Source organism: Thalassophryne amazonica, chromosome 3 (genome assembly GCF_902500255.1).
Source record: "Thalassophryne amazonica chromosome 3, fThaAma1.1, whole genome shotgun sequence".
NCBI classification, from domain to species: Eukaryota; Metazoa; Chordata; class Actinopteri; order Batrachoidiformes; family Batrachoididae; genus Thalassophryne; species Thalassophryne amazonica.
This window is the reverse complement of record NC_047105.1, coordinates 52,523,701-52,544,135: the sequence shown is the minus strand read 5'-3', so window position 1 is coordinate 52,544,135 and position 20,435 is coordinate 52,523,701. Positions and strand designations below refer to the sequence as shown.

Below are 20,435 nucleotides of genomic sequence, written 5' to 3'. Positions count from 1 at the left end.
GTCATTATGGGGTGTTGTGAGTAGAATTTGAAGGAAAAAAATAAATTTACTCCATTTTAGAGTAAGGCTGTAACATAACAAAATGTAGAAAAAGAGAAGCACTATGAATACTTTCTGGATGCATGGTGTCCACATGGATTCTAAATAAAGTGCACCTCGGTACTGAAAAGCAGAAATAGGATGATAGAAACAATATTTATTTATATTTATTTATTGTATGTGTACAAACACTGTTTATACAAAATGTATTGAGGCAACAGATGAGAACTGAAGCATTTTGTATTTTGAGTTCTAATAACCTTTTGAAGTATAGACAAAAACCACACCTTGTCTCGGCTGCCTGCAATTGTTGATGGTGAGAAATGGTTATTGTTGAGTGTTTCAATTCTGTTATGCATGTATCTTATTACATTTTAATTGTTTTTTTTTAGTAAAATAAAGTAAAATATTTGACAGCTGTTCACTTTTAGAAATACATAAAAAATTACACATTATTTTATGTGATCTCCTGAATGAATGAGTTAACATATTTATTAAGGATAGCCCAAATATGTGCACAGTACATAATATCGCAAATTATCACTGTGGACATCTTTCCAATTAGGTCTTCACACAAATATACAATCACTCACTCATCTTCAACCACTTTTCCGGGATCGGATAAGAAGACGTGAAAGTTCAGCTACAATTTGCCACTTCATCATGAAGCTGTATAACTGGGGATACAAAATGCAAAACATGTACTGTGCAGAGTTTTTAAAATCACAGCCACATAAGGCTGTAACTTCTGGGTTGTCTGGGTGCCTTGGTGACTTTCCTCACTCTTCTCCTTCTTGCACAGTCACTCAGTTTTTTGGGAACTGTCTACTCCACACAGATTTACCACAGAGTGCCACACTGTTTGTATTCTTCATAACTGATGTAAATAAAGTTCAAGACATATTCAGTGGTACTCTCAGGAAGGTACTCAGGATCCGTCCTGAGTACCTTAAGTCTCTGGATGTTGTGGGGCTGTCTTGGCTGACACACCTCTGCAACATCGTTTGGCGGTCGGGGACAGTGCCTCTGGATTGGCAGACCGGGGTGGTGGTCCCTCTGTTTAAGAAGGAGGACCGGAGGGTGTGTTCCAACTACAGGGGGATCACACTCCTCAGCCTCCCCGGTAAGGTCTATTCCAGAGTACTGGAGAGGAGAATTTGACCGATAGTCGAACCTTGGATTCAGGAGGAGCAGTGTGGTTTTCGTCCTGGTCGCGGCACACTGGGCCAGCTCTACACGCTCCATCGGGTGCGAGGGTTCATGGAAGTTCGCCCAACCAGAGGGTTCATGGAAGTTCGCCCAACCAGTCCACATGTGCTTTGTGGATCTGGAGAAGGCATTCGACCGTGTCCCTTGGGGTACCCTGTGGGGGGTGTTCCTGGAGTATGGGGTCCGAGGTCCTTTGCTACGGGCTATCTGGTCCCTGTACGACCACAGCAGGAGCTTGGTTCGCATTGCCGGTAGTAAGTCAAACCTGTTTCCAGTGCACATTGGCCTCCACCAGGACTGCCCTTTGTCACCGGTTCTGTTCATTATCTTTATGGACAGAATTTCTAGGCGCAGCCAGGGTGTAGAGGGGGTCTGGTTTGGGAACCACAGAATCTCGTCTCTGTTGTTTGCGGATGATGTGGTTCTGTTGGCTTCGTCAAATCAGGACCTTCAGCGTGCACTGGGGAGGTTTGCAGCCGAGTGTGAAGCGTCCGGGATGAAAATCAGCACCTCCAAATCCGAGGCCATGGTTCTCGACCGAAAAAGGTGCTTTGCCCTCTTCAGGTCGGTGGAGTGTCCTTGCCTCAAGTGGAGGAGTTTAAGTATCTTTGGGTCTTGTTCACGAGTGAGGGACGGATGGAGCGTGAGATCGACAGACTGATTGGTGCAGCATCTGCAGTGATGCGGTCGCTGTATCGGACCGTCATGGTGAAGAGAGAGCTGAGTAGGGGGCAAAGCTCTTGATTTACCGATCGATCTATGTTCCAATCCTCACCTATGGTCATGAGATTTGGCTCATGACCGAAAGAACGAGATCGCGAGTACAAGCGGCCGAGATGAGTTTCCTCCGCAGGGTGGCTGGGCGCTCCCTTAGCAATAGGGTGAGGAGCTCGGTCACTCAGGAGGAGCTCGGAGTCGAGCCGCTGCTCCTCCATGTTGAAAGGAGCCAGTTGAGGTGGCTCGGGCATCTTTTCCGGATGCCCCCTGGACGCCTCACTGGAGAGGTGTTCCGGGCACGTCCCATTGGGAAGAGGCCCCGGGGAAGACCCAGGACACGCTGGAGGGACTATGTGTCTAGGCTGGCTTGGAATGCCTTGGGGTTCCCCCGGAGGAGCTGGGGGAGGTGTGTGTGGATCGGGAGGTCTGGGCAGCTTTGGTTGAGCTGCTGACCCCCGGACCCGACCCCGGATAAAGCGGAAGAAAATGGATGGATGGATGGATGGAGGGATGGATGGACATATTCAGTGACTTGGAAATGTTCATGTATCCATCCCCTGACTTATCTGAAGAAAACTGGCAATAAAACTGATTATGTGCAGGTATTATACCAAAGCATTCCATTACTTATGCAACCCAATGTCTTTGCTTTTTTATTTAAAATTTTTAATTAAGTTATATCAAGTTATATCAAATTGGCATTATCTTTATTCTTTGTATTTGAAATGGCATAAACAAATTAAAATGTGTGAAATACCAAGTGTTCAATACTGTTGGAGGGCACTGTTTGTACAGTAGTGTTCAGAATAATAGTAGTGCTATGTGACTAAAAAGATGAATCCAGGTTTTGAGTATATTTCTTATTGTTACATGGGAAACAAGGTACCAGTAGATTCAGTAGATTCTCACAAATCCAACAAGACCAAGCATTCATGATATGCACACTCTTAAGGCTATGAAATTGGGCTATTAGTAAACAAAAGTAGAAAAGGGGGTTTCTGTGTAGGCTGTCAGTTGTCCAGGTGGTTTCCATAGTAGAGAAGCTTGAATCTTCGACTGGACTGAGGTTGCTTGACGTGAGGACGTTTCGCTTCAAATCACAGAAGCTTCCTCAGCTAAAATTCTTGCTCTGGTAGTCTGATTTCTGAGTCAAGACAGAAGTTAGACTACCAGAGCAAGAATTTTAGCTGAGGAAGCTTCTGTGATTTGAAGCGAAACGTCCTCACGTCAAGTAACCCAGTCCAGTCGAAGATTCAAGCTTCTCTACTATAGAAAAGGGGGTGTTCACAATAATAGTAGTGTGGCATTCGGTCAGTGAGTCCGTCAGTTTTGTGGAACAAACAGGTGTGAATCAGGTGTCCCCTATGTAAGGATGAAGCCAGCACCTGTTGAACATGCTTTTCTCTTTGAAAGCCTGAGGAAAATGGGACGCTCAAGACATTGTTCAGAAGAACAGCGTAGTTTGATTAAAAAGTTGATTGGAGAGGGGAAAACGTATACACAGGTGCAAAAAATAATAGGCTGTTCATCTACAATGATCTCCAATGCTTTAAAATGGACAAAAAAAACAAAAAACAGAGACGCGTGGAAGAAAACGGAAAACAACCATCAAAATGGATAGAAGAATAACCAGAATGGCAAAGGCTCACCCATTGATCAGCTCCAGGATGATCAAAGACAGTCTGGAGTTACCTGTAAGTGCTGTGACAGTTAGAAGACGCCTGTGTGAAGCTAATTTATGTGCAAGAATCCCCTGCAAAGTCCCTCTGTTAAATAAAAGACATGTGCAGAAGAGGTTACAATTTGCCAAAGAACACATCAACTGGCCTAAAGAGAAATGGAGGACTATTTTGTGGACTGATAAGAGTAAAATTGTTCTTTTTGGGTCCAAGGGCCGCAGACAGTTTGTGAGACGACCCCCAAACTCTGAATTCAAGCCACAGTTCACAGTGAAGACAGTGAAGCATGGTGGTGCAAGCATCATGATATGGGCATGTTTCTCCTACTATGGTGTTGGGCCTATATATCGCATACCAGGTATCATGGATCAGTCTGGATATGTCAAAATACTTGAAGAGGTCATGTTGCCTTATGCTGATGAGGACATGCCCTTGAAATGGGTGTTTCAACAAGACAATGACCCCAAGCACACTAGTAAACAAGCAAAATCTTGGTTCCAAACCAACAAAATTAATGCCTCGCAGATGTGAAGAAATCATGAAAAACTGTGGTTATACAACTAAATACTAGTTTAGTGATTCACAGGATTGTTAAAAAAGCAGTTTGTACATAATAGTTTTGAGTTTGTAGCGTCAACAGCAGATGCTACTATTATTGTGAACCCCCTTTTCTACTTTTTTTTTTACTAATAGCCCAATTTCATAGCCTTAAGAGTGTGCATATCATGAATGCTTGGTCTTGTTGGATTTGTGAGATTCTACTGAATCTACTGGTACCTTGTTTCCCATGTAACAATAAGAAATATACTCAAAACCTGGATTAATCTTTTTAGTCACATAGCACTACTATTATTCTGAACACTACTGTATGTGTACACACACACACACATATATATATATATATATATATATATATACACTCAACAAAATATAAACGCAACACTTTTGGTTTTGCTCCCATTTTGTATGAGATGAACTCAAAGATCTAAAACTTTTTCCACATACACAATATCACCATTTCCCTCAAATATTGTTCACAAACCAGTCTAAATCTGTGATAGTGAGCACTTCTCCTTTGCTGAGATAATCCATCCCATCTCACAGGTGTGCCATATCAAGATGCTGATTAGACACCATGATTAGTGCACAGGTGTGCCTTAGACTGCCCACAATAAAAGGCCACTCTGAAAGGTGCAGTTTTATCACACAGCACAATGCCACAGATGTCGCAAGATTTGAGGGAGCGTGCAATTGGCATGCTGACAGCAGGAATGTCAACCAGAGCTGTTGCTCGTGTATTGAATGTTCATTTCTCTACCATAAGCCGTCTCCAAAGGCGTTTCAGAGAATTTGGCAGTACATCCAACCAGCCTCACAACCGCAGACCACATGTAACCACACCAGCCCAGGACCTCCACATCCAGCATGTTCACCTCCAAGATCGTCTGAGACCAGCCACTCGGACAGCTGCTGAAACAATCGGTTTGCATAACCAAAGAATTTCTGCACAAACTGTCAGAAACTGTCTCAGGGAAGCTCATCTGCATGCTCGTCGTCCTCATCGGGGTCTCGACCTGACTCCAGTTCGTCGTCGTAACCGACTTGAGTGGGCAAATGCTCACATTCGCTGGCATTTGGCACGTTGGAGAGATGTTCTCTTCATGGATGATGCGAAGGAGATGTGTTGCACTGCATGAGGCAAATGGTGGTCACACCAGATACTGACTGGTATCCCCCCCCAATAAAACAAAACTGTACCTTTCAGAGTGGCCTTTTATTGTGGACAGTCTAAGGCACACCTGTGCACTAATCATGGTGTCTAATCAGCATCTTGATATGGCACACCTGTGAGGTGGGATGGATTATCTCAGCAAAGGAGAAGTGCTCACTATCACAGATTTAGACTGGTTTGTGAACAATATTTGAGGGAAATGGTGATATTGTGTATGTGGAAAAAGTTTTAGATCTTTGAGTTCATCTCATACAAAATGGGAGCAAAACCAAAAGTGTTGCGTTTATATTTTTGTTGAGTATATATATGTGTGTGTGTGTGTGTGTATAATTAGGGTGCATCATGTTTGATTAGTTTCCTTAATCAAATAAAAAATTGTTTGTTTTGTTGTTGCTGGAATCAGAAATTAGATTTTCTGTTGGCCCACTGAAGAAATAAATAACAAAACCTTTTTTTTAGCAGAATTCTTGTTTGCTGAAACCTTTGCACAGTATTGTACATATTCATGTTTTCTTATTGTTATCTGTCATATAGAGTTCACATTATTTGTCAAGACATTCCCATAGAAATTATATTTGTTGTAATCCAGATGTGCTGTGAGATGATCAGTACATAAATCGCAGACATAATCCATTGACGAGCATGTCCTTGTGGGCCTCACGAGGTTGTCAGAGGGTGGTGAGAAAATGGAGCAGAGCTGGGGCTGGAAGTGTCTACATGACCGGGACACTTCCTTTGACTGTCTTTAGCTGTCCTGCCTTGTCTCCTCTGTCCCCTTTATAAGGCGCTTGTGTCCCCGTTTTCCTGCAGGACCACGAGGCTTAGCAAAGGCCTGTTTGTGGGCAAAGTGCTTAGGATGAACCTCGTCATAGAGAAATTCGTCCGTCAGTTCTTCTCCACTGTCGATCTCCAACTGCATAGAATCACACAAAATGAAGTTCGCATGAAAATGTGTGATGTCCAATAGACTGCTGACCATACAGGAATGTTTATTACTGCTCAGTTGATTGACTGCTTTGTGGGACAATTGCTGAGCATCAATTGACCAGTCTACCAACACAACTACTGTGGAGTGCAGAATGCAGACCGTCTCAGACTTCTTCTCAATGAATTGTAGGATTTGTCAGGGATGTGTTTTGTCCCTGTTCTGTTCAGTGCTTGAATAGCCTAGGTTGTGGGTAAAGTCATCTGGTCCAGTGACCTGGGTGTCTAAAGAAAAGTTCACTAACCTTGACTTGCACATGAGGCTGTGATGTATTAAAAGTGAATGTGGTTGCAGTTCTATTGAAGCTGAGAAACGGGTTAGAGTTTCAAGACCTAGATCCAGGCTTTCGACGATGTCTTGGACTCAATGATGTTGAACTTTTTGAGAGATTGTATTTACCATGGCAGTAACATTCATGCCTCTGGGAGTTCAGACTTTGAGGTTCTGAGACATTTACGAAGGGTTTATAGAGTCATTAGGTTGGTAGACACAGGTCTATGGATGTGTCAACGCACAGCACTGACACATGCTCCCAAAGTGAGCCTGACCAATTTCTGGTAATACTTTGATAGCCAAGCATCATTTTACTAAAATCATTTATCCATTAAACATTATACCTTTTTAGCAATTTCCAAATGGTAATCTTTTTCCACGTCTTCAAGTAGTCGACTCTTGCAGCTGGAGTAGAGCATCCGTTCCTTGATGCTACAGCTGTACCCTGGCATGGAGTATATGAACACTGTAGAAAGGAACAGAAAGAAAAAATAGCTTCAACTGCGAGGGTATATAATAAATCTCGTTGTCCCTGAAACTTGGAGGATTCCTTTGTACGAGTAGGAGGACTGACAACGTACCGACAGATTCCAGGTAGTCTCCCTCATGTGAGTGTTTGTAGAGGAAGAAATGGTATCTAGGAGCATCCTTTGGAACTCTGCGGGACAAGTCCCGAGTTTCTGTTGGGTTGGAGTGGACCAGCTCAATTGTCTCCTTGTCTACGTCCAACCTCTGAGGCAGAATTGATGTGTTTCAAACTACAGTGTTTTATTATGCACTTTTTAAAGTGGTCTATTATGAGTACTATATATCAACTCACCAGCTGTATGTAGTTGATGCGTTTTTGGGCAAGATGCTGAAGAGCTCTTTTGGCCGTGTCCTGCAATGGAAACGCGAGGCCCTGAAGCGACTGATGGTTGTTTTCTACGCTAATCTCTGTCTTGACCTGTAGGGGGCAGCAAATATCACACATGCAAAGTTTCTCTGGTGTCATTCTGTTAACCTATTTTCGGAGTTCATGCAAATTTAACTTTACATACATATTCAGTTTAGTGGAGTCATGCATGTATCAACTTGCCTGTTTAACCCGGCCCTGTGAAAGCAAGTATAATGGAATGTTAAAGTTCCAGAAGAGAACCTATGTATTAACTTAAGCAAACAGATCTTGGCATACGAGTATGTTAAATTTGAGGCAGTCCATGTGCAAAACTAGGCACGTTCACCTCTCACCTCAGTGATTTTAATCTTCTGGAGCTCCTGCTCAGCTAATGTGAGCGGTGCAGGACTTGAACAGGAAGTCACGTGACGCTGGTAGCCCAGCAAACAGATGTCCTCCTAATGTTCAAGCAAAACAGGCTCTTTACAGGAAGCGGAGGACAAATACCTCTAAAAGCAAGTCAGCACAGCCAAACAGAAAATCTGCTGTAATGTCTCAGCGAAGACTATATTAGAGTGGGACCCAAACATAATATCAAATGTAAATTTGAATGTGTTGGAACAATTCTGACCTCAACTGTTGCCAAACAGCTCATACTTCATATGGCCACCACCAAACTCTTTCTTCACAGTTGCACGCGTGGCAGCATACAGCATCTTTTGTTTGATCTGTAATCAGACAGACATAAAAGTGAATACCGCCTGTCTATCTGGAGCAAGTAGGTATCTACTAATTCAGATTTGGGTGACTTTCAGAACTTAAGGACTCAGGATTTAGGACCATTGACACTTTTACATTAAGTGAAGTGAATCTGCTGTTCAATGTAGCAATTCTCAAAAATCTCTGAAACACCAGAGAAGACTTGCTCGAGGAGTCCAAATTTCTTGCCTTCAACACAGGTCGAAGTAGTTCAGTGGAGGGCAACATTGTAATGGCGGAGCTCCATATTTGCCGACAGTCCCTGACTCACGATAAGACGTAGTTCCACTTTCACTGTTGCACGACTGACATCAACTTAGCTCTTGCCGAGTCTGGCGGACCTTGGCTGGCTTGGCTGCTTGGCTGGTCGACGTTAATCAACTTTCCATTGTCTGTCAGCAAATGCCAGGCTAATCAGAGCGTGAATGCATTATTAACAATATGGTTATGAAATGTCTTGAAAATCCCACAGGAAATTTAATCATGCATGGCCTAAAAGCACTGAGGCAGAAGGAAAAAAATAAGATTAAAACCCCATAGTGACATTAAATAAAGTCTGAGGCAATGTTTTCTGTAGAATAATGTATTTTTTCCCCTTCTCTCATAGAACCCTGGAGTGCACTGTACTAGACTCCAGGGGCCTCATGTACAAACCATGCGCATGTCCTGTCTCCAAGCTAACGTTCAGATATATCAAAAGTTAAATGACTGTGGAAATGCGCAGTCCATCACACAAAAATTCTGGTACGCATATTTCTACAGCTATTGTTCCACTGTAGACATGTAGAGATGATGATGGGAAACCATGAATAGTGTGAAAACATGAAGTCATCAGAGTGATGTGCACATCAGAGACAAACTTATGAACAATTAACACACCCGACGTGTTTGCAGTTATATGGGTGATATAAAAGCATATACAAAGTGATGCATAAAATGGCACTAACAATGGCCGTATTAGCGTAGTTAGAGGACCTTGCAATGGTGCAATCTGATGTGAGCGTGTATTCAGGGAATGTGAGGATTTACTTGCAAATGACGATAATTGTCTATAAGATGATTTCGATACCAAAGCCAGTATTACTGAAGTTGCTTGCAGAATTGTGGCCGGCTCAGAGCGCAATACAGCAAGGAGCCAGGGATTGTTTGTGCCCACACAGGTGTTAACCACGCTGGGCTTCTGGCAACAGGGGCATTCCAGCATGAGCTGGACCGATCGGTCAGGAGTGTGCCAGTCATCCTTGAGCTGAGCCATACCAACTGTGTGGAACGCAATCATCCGATGTCATCCAGTACATCACATTCCAACTTTAAAGCACAATTTGCAGCGAGAGCCAGTTTCCCTAATATGATCAGAGCTATTGACTGTACACATATTGCTATAAAGGCGCTATCACATGATGAATTTGTTTTTGTTAATAGGAAAGAATTTAATTCCATCAATGGTCAAATCATATGTGATGCGCAAATGCATTGGGTTGGGAACAGGCAGGCTGGCATCATGAGTGACGGGTGGCTGCGCGGGTAGATTGTTTATTCGTATAATTGTTCCGAACGAAAACCAGCTTGGGCACATTTGGGCATGGGTGCATTCAAATATGTTCTTTGTTATTATTATTAATATGTTTTCTTTTTCTTCATGGTGAAACTACAGCTGCAGATTCTTATCAGGCCGATTGTCTTCCTGTAAACGTGTGGAAACTTGTGAATGTTGTGCACTGTCAGCTGCAGAGCACCTCACTTTCTTAAGGTACTTCATCATCAGACACCTCTGTCTGACTCCCTAAACTCTTCCAAAATGTTTCTGGATGTCATAGACATAGCTCCCTGTCAATATTAAGAAAATTCAATCCCTCAGCAAGTGTGACACTGTTTACCATATACAGAGGCACTTGTGACGGCAGAATCCACAAAGTCATTGACAGCCTGGATCTTGGTTTTTATCCAGGACAACTTTGAACCCAAACATTCAGCTTCTCAAGTGCTGCAATAGGGCTTTCATTTATTCCACAAGGATTACAGCATCGTCCACAAACTCAAGGTCAGTGAACCCTTCCTCACGGACAGAGGCAGCAAAATTCACTGTACTCTCTGACCTTACCCACTACCCATCTGTGAATGCATTGAACAGAGTGTAAGTTTGAACACATCCCTGACAAATCCAGAATTCACTGGTAAGAACTCAGACAATCTGCAACAACTCCACACACCATTTAGTACATGTGTAGTTGTAACTGAATGATAGTCTTTGGTTCTTGTGGGATCTGAATACCAGACTTCTCTCTCATGAAATTAATGCATTTACTAGGTCAGCCAAAGGGGAATCCTCTCAAGCTAAAGTAGCAGGGTTGTATTTCAATGTGGATTTCACCTCTCTACACATCTCACTGCCACATTTTGACCACATCCCAAGCAGTTTTAATTTTGACACCAGATTTTGGTTTAGTCATAGTCTTGACTAAAATGTTTTTTTTGTTTTTTTTTGAGTCATAATTTAGTCACCTGAATTGTTTTAGTTTGTCTAGTCAACTAAACAAACTAAAATATGCTGTCAAATTAACACAGATCCCAAGGTCTCAAGTGCCTTTAAGCATTAAGAACCTTCACCTGTCTTTATTTGGTCAACTGCTATATCCTTCTGATAACACCAGTGGTAACTGAGTGATATACAGTGGGGGAAATAAGTATTTGACACACTGTTTTCCCACCTACAAAGAATGGAGAGGTCTGTAATTTTTTATCATAGGTACAATTCAACTGTGAGAGACAGAATCTTAAAAAAAAATGCTCCAGAAAATCACATTGTATGATTTTTAATAATTTGCATTTCATTGCACGAAATAAGTATTTTATACAATAAAAAACAGATCTTAATATTTAGTAGAGAAACCTTTACTTGCAATTACAGAGGTCAGACATTTCCTGTAGTTCTTGACCAGGGTTGCACACTGCAGCAGGGATTTTGGTCCACTCCTCCATACAGATCTTCTCCATATCTTTCTGGTTTGGAGTTTCAGCTCCCTCCAAGATTTTCTATTGAGTTCAGGTCTGGGGACTGGTTCGGCCACTCCAGGACCTTGAAAATGCTTCTTACGGAGCCCCTCCTTAGTTGCTCTGGCTGTGTGTTTGGGGTCATTGTCATGCTGGAAGACCTAGCCATGGACCCATCTTCAATGCTCTACTGAGGGGAAGCAGGTTGTTTGCCAAAATTGTCACGATACATGACCCTATCCATCCTGCCTTCAATGCAGTGCAGTCGCCCTGTCCCCTTTGCAGAAAAGCACCCCAAAAATGATGTTTCCACCCCCATTCTTAATGGTTGGGCCGGTGTTTCTTGGGGTTGTTCTCATCCTCCAAACAAGCGAGTGGAGTTGACACCAAAAAACGCTCTATTTTAGGTCTCATATGACCACATGACTGTCTCCCATGTCTCCTCTGGATCAGCCAGATGGTTCACATCCTGGACATGTGCTGCATGAGCAGGGTGACCTTGTGTACCTGCAGGATTTTAAACCATGACAGCATGACGCCAGAGAGATTTTGGAAACCGTGACACCAGAGATTTTGGGCCCCATGAAAAGAAATTTTACTGTGTCCCACCATAGCTGGCGAGGAGGGTGCCGGAAATTTTGGTATTGTTTACATAAAACTATGCATTTTAATTATATTATATTTTTTATTATATTATTATTATTATATCATTCCCATATCTGTGAAAAGAAAAAAATAGTTGACAGTTACTTGGTATGGGAAGCAATGAAAATACAATGAAATTCATTTAGATTCAATTATTTGCTGAAAGACTGATAATCTAGACTGACAAAAATACATATGAGGGTGATTGTGCTATTTAATCTATTATTTCCAGAAAATATAACATTTCTGTGATTGGATTAAGAGCAGTCACCCAGTTTGCACACACTACAAATTTTCTGTTCCTACTGCAAAACAGGGGGATGAGAGTCCAGACATTATATTTCAGTGATAGCTGATGCTTTTTAAACCATTAAAATCATGCTGAAATAATACAGATAATAGGCTTTTTTAAAAATCTCAGAACAATTCTTATTCTTTGATGTTTTTTTTCTCCATAGTAATCAATTAATTCAACACACAGCTAAAATGTTATTTCTGAGAGCATGGTGGATTAGTGGTTAGCACTGTTGCCTCACAGCAATTAGGTCATGGGTTTGATTCCTACCTGTGGCCTTCTGTGTGGAGTTTGCATGTTCTCCCCATGATTGTGTGTGGGTGCTCCAGTTTCCTCCCACATTTAAAGACATGCTGGTTCGGTGAATTGGAAAGTTTAGAATTGCCCGTCTCCCTTGGCAAAAGAGATCTCAATCTCAATGGGAATAACCTGGTTAAATTAAAATTAAAAGTGTCACATCCATCATCTATTTATTTATGGTTGAAAGATCTTATGCTTTTCTTAAATTTGGAAAAAAATCAGTTCAGGTCTTAGAGGGAGGACCGATGGGTTTCTAAAAGTGTGGCAACCATTTATTTTCTTATGTTAGATCCTTGAAGGCTATGCAGCCTGACTGAACTGCTTGTCAGGCATGTGTGTGTGTTTTATTTTTATTTTAATTGTTATTACTTTGTAGGGCTTATCCGCCCAAGAGAAGATGCTTGGTAAACTAAAAACAATTAATAATAGAACAATTTCAGGCTCCATATGTTTGTAAATAAAGTATAAATAAGCAACTGAAAAATGATTACTCAAGTTCAAGTTACACCCACTGCGCTAGCTTGTAGCATGCAGCTGTCAAGGTTGCTAAGTGACAGGAGGTAAATGGTAAATGGACTGTATTTATGGAAAGATTTTCCATCTTAATCAGAAGCTCAAAGTGCTTTACATTGATGCCTCATATTCACACACACGCACGCGCACACCAATGTCAGGAGGTAGGGGCAGAATAAGCTAATGATGCAATCGCTAAATGCTCCATGGGCTAGAGTGTCTCATTCTAGAATGGTTGTTTCATCCTCAGATGATTTGGAAGGCCAGCTCTTTGTAGAATAAAGCCTTTGAAGCATGCGACCCTGAACTGAGAGACAGCAAGCATGTCTCATATAGGCCGTTATATGAATATTGGTACCAGTGTTTATCCCAACATTCCGTAGCATGAAGTGGATGAGAGTCTACAACTCCCCCCTGGATCGGACAGAAAGTTGATAGGACTAATATTTTTGGAGAAATTAGAGATATAGCTAACAACACTGAACAATGGACATTGATAATTACATTCTGGACTCATGCGCCATTCCAGCAGGGGGCGGTAAATCATCTGTATATTAAAAGCTAAGTGGCCTCTGTCTAAGTGTATGTGTGCATGCGTGTATAACTTTGATCACAGACAAACTGAGGAGAGCTGACATTTTCCATTTGGTATGTTTGTGTATTTTGGGTCAGGATGAATACCGCCAAAATGGAACATTGATAGGGCTAATATTTTGGGGGAAACTATGGATATTAGCTAACAATACTGAACAATGGACGTTGATAATTACATTCTGGACTTACACACCATTCCAGCAGGGGGTGGTAAATCATCTATATATTAAAGTGAAGTGGCATCTGTGTACATGTATGCTTGCGCATGCGTGTGTATATACCTACCTTCGATTAGGGAGAAACTGGGGAGAGCTGACATTTGCCGTTTGGTATGTTTATGTATTTTGGGTCAAGGATGAATGCCACCAAAATGGAACGTTGATAGGACAAATATTTTTTGGAGAAACTACGGATATTAGCTAACAAGTGAAAAATGGACATTGATAATTACATTTTGGACTCACACTATTCCAGCAGGGTCATCTATATGTGACTGTAGGACCTTCGTGGCCGGGACGGCGGTGGGATCGAACCCGGACGGCTCGCACTAAAGACCATTCCTCTACCAGGTCAGCCAAAGGGGAATTCCCCGTTAGCCAAGCTAGCGGGAATGTCTTTTTAATCAGGACCCGGGACCTTCATCCCACTACATATATATATGACAAGTGAAGTGGCATCAGTGTACATGTATGCATGCATGCATGCTTTTATTTAGTAAGTTCAATGTAAGTACATAATATAAATGTAAATACATTAAAAATACATGGATGACACAAGAAAGTGAAAACACTTATTTCCATTGTGGTCCATTTAAAATCAAATGACAAAAGAGAAGCAACAATAAATAATAATAATAATAATAATAATAATAATAACAGTGTATATGATAACAAGAACCAAAACATTTATAAAGACACTAAATTAACATTTTTTTTTAAATTACATAATTAACAGGAAATAAAGAGTTGAGTTCTTCTTCTAAAAGCTTTTGAGCTCGAAGGTTCTAAAACATTCTGGACTCACATGCCATTCCAACTCATAGAAACTTTGCATAATTTATTACCACTCTTGAAAATGCCAGCTACCTATTAATAAACACTACCCAACCTAGAGCCCGTGGATCCACATGGGCAATGCGCTAGTGCACATTAATTGTCTTGTCCAAGAACACCTACAGGGAGTATGAGCAGGACTCAAACCTGAGTCTACATATCGGCAGGCCAGCTCCTTATCCACTGAGCTCTACCTCATATGTCACTATGAAAAATACAAAATATTTTTCACATTATGATCTAACATTGCATATAAGAGAACACCCTCCTTGGCGCGCTTACATGCATGCATCTGTTTTTTTTCTGCTGCAGAATTTAATCACTAATCTGTCTTCATCTGTGTAGCAGCACGGCTCACAACCATCACAAAACATAAAATGGACAACACGAAGCATCTGATACATTTCAGAAGTATAATGAAACTGATTCCAAAAATCTCCCCATCCTCCCAAAACTGATAGCTCCTGAAAGAACCTATCAGAGTCTGATTCTAACCCCACACCAATATGAACATTTACAAGGTTGGACAGACTTGAGGAAAATGTGCACCAACTTACTGGTGACTGGTCAGGAGACCACGATATGAAGACCCACTCATAGCCCAGTGCATTCTGGGAGTCCAGGCGGTATAGAAGGTAGCAGGGCTCCTGGTCATCCAAGAGAGGAAGCAAGAAGTGATCATAATCCTGGTCCCAGCTCTGTTTGGGCTCTCTGTAGGCCCCAAGTACCAGCTGCTCTGAAAATGAGATCGGCACTCATCACATACCGTGCACGACACACTGACATCAATTAGCTGACATCATAGTCTGCAGGCACGGGCAAGTCATAACGGTTTACTTACATGGGATTACGTCAACTGTTGGAAAAATCTGATCACTCCTGAGATTACTTATACATGGTACGTGTCTTTGAAATATAATATTTTTTAAGTATGTCTTAAAACTTCATAAACTGAACTTAAAGGGTTTTTTTATTTGCTAGTAGTGTCAATTTCTTAGTTAAGATATTTGTATAAGATATTAAGTGTTTTGTGCCTCCTCAGCTGTATTGGGGAAACATAAAATCCAGAAAAAGCACTGGAAAACCTGAGATGTTAGCTCAAGTCAAACCTTTTGAGGAAACCGCTTCCTTCAAACCATTTAAATTCTGTTCACTCAAATGATTCAATCACCAACACTAAAAGTAAAATCAAACTTGGACAATTAGTGTCCAATTAGCATAATAATGTAACATCCTAATAGTTTTAATCATGTTGCAGGTTCACATAATGAAAAACTTGAAGACTGATCAAGTGACCTTCTGGTTTGGGGACAACTTGCTTTTTGAGCTGACCAACACAGAGTTTTTGTTTCATCTCTTCTGTTTCTTTTAAGACAAAATATCTAACAAAGCTTAACTTCTTATTGTGGGAGGTCATTAAATATTATTTACTTCCTTTTTTGTTTTTTGTTTTTTTGGTTTACTGAAGTGCAGCCCAGTCTCATGTTTTTTGTTTTTATTTTTCATGCTCCCATGACGAAATGAGTAAAATTTTCGTGATGGGGTTTTTTCTTTAAACTCACTATTCCTAACCCTACTGCTACCCCCACCCTAACCATATCCACCCCGACCCTCCCACTTCACTTTTAATTTCGTGCAGTCATTACAGAATGAATTACAATGAATTTGTGCTGCTGCGAGGCGCTTTTCGTCACAGTATCACGAACCAATAGATTAATGTATATTTCGTGCTGCTGAATCACGACTTGCCATGAGATGAGACCAGGTTGTGTGCTTCACGGCATCCACCACACTAAGGGACCGCCTTGGATTCTGGGTGGGACACACCCAGACAGACATCAGGTCCTCCTAACCTCTTGAAAGTAACCATCTAGCTGCCACAGTCAGGTGAAACATGAGCATCTCCTTGATCTTCTCCAGCCACTGGGGTCCTCAACATTCAGGCACCTACAGTATTTGTTGCATCATGCCCTGAGAAATGTGTTATGTGTCCAAAATCCTTGTCTTGGGGGACAAGTGGTTACTGCGCTCAGTTTCAGTGCGGAAGGTTCCCAGTTTAAATCCCACCCCTACCACATTTCTCCATGTAATGTGGAGTTGTGCCTTGAGGCAACTTTGTTGTGATTTGGCTTCTATATAAATGAAAATAAATTGAAAAAAATTGAGACTGAGTTGCATCAGGAAGGGCATTCAGTGTAAAACTTGTGCCAAAAAAACATGTGGTGACCCCAAGTGAAAACAAGGGAGCAGCCGAAAGGACTTACTAGTCTTCCTAAGTAACCACTCATTCAACACAGTGACCTGGTACCAAAGCAACACCAAAGTTCAGTGATTTAATCTATTAGTTTGTGATACATCATGAATTGAAGCATATTTTTGTGATGTGTCACGAAAAAATTTTGTTATAGTACCCAAATATAGTAGAAATTTGGGGTGACGTGGCTGGGGGGGTGTTGGTGTTATGGTTAAAATTAGTGAGTGAAGGGTGACCACATTAGAGCTGAAAGAACTAATCGAGTTAATCGATTAAAATCGATTATTAAAATAGTTGTCAACTAATTTAGCCATTGATTAGTTGCGAAATAACTTCGTTTTACCGCAAATGTTTTGTTTCTTCCATATAATCAACAGAGCTTTGCTTTGAATCCTGAACCAATGAAGGAGTGCTTCGAGCTGCTGCTTCGTTGGTTTCATTTCGCTTTATCTTAGTTTTCTCCCACTAAAACCCTAAAGAGCATATGTCTGTGAGGAATATTTACCTTTTTATGTTAAACCGATCTGTTATGGTCTTCTGAAACAGTTGATAGATATATTTTATGCTAATGCCGATGCTAACGCATTAGCATGTCTATGGCGTTTTCAATGTTAAAGTTAGCATTAAGCTGCTGGCATTTCAGCATGTTTGTGCATTTGTTTTCTGTAATTAATGGTGCAGCATTTGTTGTTGTAAAAGAGTGAAATGTATTACAAATTATAATATTTTTAATTTATTTTTATTTATATATTAATAATAATAGCAATAATAATAATAATAATAACTAATAATGCTACCATACAGTTTTAGAGAAAGAGACATGAGTCACATGTGTCATTGTGAAATGACCACATAGTTTACAAGTTATACAGAGAATGTTGCACATATAATGAGTCAGGCTACAGTTTTTGATTTAGGTTTTATGGTTAACTGGTTATGCTAATTGCTCATTTGCAGCAACAAAAATACCTCTTTTTTCACCATATATTTTATAACATTTATATGTTTCTGTGTTGTTTTATGGCAACTCAGCACTTTGATAAAGCAATGCCTTTTGAAATAATTATTTTTGTTCTTTATTATAAACTGTTTTATTCTTTCTTATTTTATATTTCAACAGCCAAGGGACATTTGAAGATTTGTTGATTTTCAAGTATTTTCAGTTTTCAAATAATGTATGTTGTTAAGTAAAGTGATGGAAGGAGAGAAAAATTGTTTCCCTGTCACATTTTTAAAAAATTCCCCACTAATCCGATGAATCGTGTCGAAACCCCATCAGATTCATCGATGATCCAAATAATCATTTGTTGCAGCCCTAGACCACATCACAAAAAAGTAATATATTTTGAAACGAGATCACAAAAAACAAAAACAAAATGTGAGACTGGGCTGTATCAAAGATCACTGTTTGTCCAAGTGTCATGACCATACGGTAATGACAAGGCAGCAGGACCCTAAAAACTTGGACCTTCATTCTCCTGTCCAGCAACCTCATGACTCTACAAGCTCTTCCCAGGTGTCTCCCACTCTTAAAGTCTGAGTACCCAGAGACTGCCGAGAGAAGTGAATGTCAACAAGACTCAGATGATTTGCATAATTAAACAACAAAAAGAAGCCATGTGCGGTCTGTAAGCATTCGTGTAAAGTTGTACCGTCTGGGGCTGACAGCAAATGGCAGAGCAGGAACATCTTAAAAAAATAAATAAATAAATAATAATAATAATAATAAGCAGGAAGATCACTCCCCAAATACTCCTGTATATTAATTCCTTAAAAAAAACATTCAAACCAAACAGCTCTATGTTCAGCTCCATCAAAAGTCAAAAACAGTGTGATTCTAAAGTCCAGGGCAGAATCTAATCATATTTGACATCAGCTGACAAAAAGAGTGCTGCATACTTAAAAACATTACGTTCCATGCAATAAGAATGATTACTACATATTAAATGTATTCAACACTTATCATCCAAGTTTCTTTGACATCGTTAAAATAATTTCAGGTCATCAGCTTTGTTTAATTGTTTGAGTTGGACTCAACTGTTCAGGTTTAATGGTGTTCAAATAGCTCAGCTTGGTGAATTTCACACAAATCTAAAGTCCTGTGTTCATGTCCGGGTGCGTGGGGATTTCCTGACCATCTCTCGGGGCAGTTGCTATTCTGAGCAGCAACACATTCCGTCTCTGCAGACACATACTTTCCATCAGTTATTCTCTTCTTTCTGAGCCCACGGTTACAACACACGTTGGTGTGTTCATCATCTCCGAGGGTTTAAAATGCCAACAACCAAAAGGCAGCAGCTGTTAGACATTTTGGGATAGAAAGCCATGTGGCATATCAACCCGGCGGCGACAAAATGTGGCACAATGATCTTGCTTCTCCTTTCACATTGGTTCACCACACAATCGAGACACGTGGAGCTCGAAGAAATTTGCCTCATGTTAATGCTCCAATTATGTGACCAAATATTGTAGTAGACGCAGGCCATAAAAATAGCCCCAAAGTTCCAGAATGCATCTGCCATGAATCAGATTACAGTGTGATGATGGTCACATGCCATAACGGCACGTAAACACCTCATGTGGACGTTAGACCATCTCAGCCCAAAGCTGGTGCCTCATTGCACAATGGGTGCCTGTTGTCACACAGCTGAACAACAGCTGCTGCTCTCATGACTTCTTTTCCTAGAGGTAACTAATGTCATTAGTTCAAGCATTTTGGTGGATTGTTCCAGATAACGCAATCTAAATCAGGCCAGACAAATTATACAGACTGTGTAAAATTAATTTGCACAGCCTTCTATGGTAAATGTCATGCTTTTCAGAAAAAAACCCATCCTTCTTTCTAAGAGAGTCACTGCCCTGGCTGGGTCACTCACCGTCTTGGATGCGCACCTTGATGAGGCGCACCGTTCCGCCTCTTGCTCTGGCCAGCAACTCTCTCAGTTCTGGCGTCACTACAAGTGCGAGAAACATGGCGGGTCAGTGGCCTTTTTCCTCCCGCCGGGCACTGTAGAGGAATCACAGACAGACAGAGGAGCCACAGAAGACACCAGAACACCAAAGCACTGGGCCAAAACAGTACAGGCACTTTAGTCCAACCACAAGAGGTTGCTGTAAAAGAAAATGTTCTTCACCAGAGATAACGTATCTGTTCTGTTAGAAGCACGTTCGCTCACTGTCTGGACTCGCTTTGAGTGTGAGAAGGGACATCACTCAAGTAACTGGGACAGTATCATGTGCCCACAGAGGGGGAACCTGATCACTCATCCCAAATTTAGCTCTACTGAGTGTCCACTCTTGGATTTTGGCTTGTGAAACCCCGACCGCATCAGGTCCTACTGGGAGGAGGGCGACTCTGACCTGCAAACCTAAATACCAACATCAGGGTCACAAACAATTTAGTCAGACATATTGTGCAGGGGTATTAGTGTGGCGCTAGCTGTAGATCACGCGAGTCCAGCTTGGACAACAGTAAGGTGGGGGTGGGGGTGGGCACTCATCTGGTGTTTTGCAACGTTGTG

At 41.2% G+C, this 20,435-nt stretch overlaps 1 protein-coding gene across 1 annotated transcript; it reads right to left on the bottom strand.

The window, feature by feature from the left end:
- Positions 1–5,728: 5,728 nt before the first annotated feature.
- Positions 5,729–20,133, bottom strand: LOC117507906 (twinfilin-2-like). The gene is given in 9 exon segments (XM_034167666.1): positions 5,729–6,289; positions 6,979–7,100; positions 7,216–7,366; positions 7,455–7,580; positions 7,713–7,727; positions 7,865–7,992; positions 8,149–8,239; positions 15,218–15,396; positions 19,791–20,133. Coding segments are annotated over 9 exon segments (1,077 nt in total). The 5' UTR covers positions 19,888–20,133; the 3' UTR covers positions 5,729–6,121.
- Between the last annotated feature and the right edge of the window lie 302 nt (positions 20,134–20,435).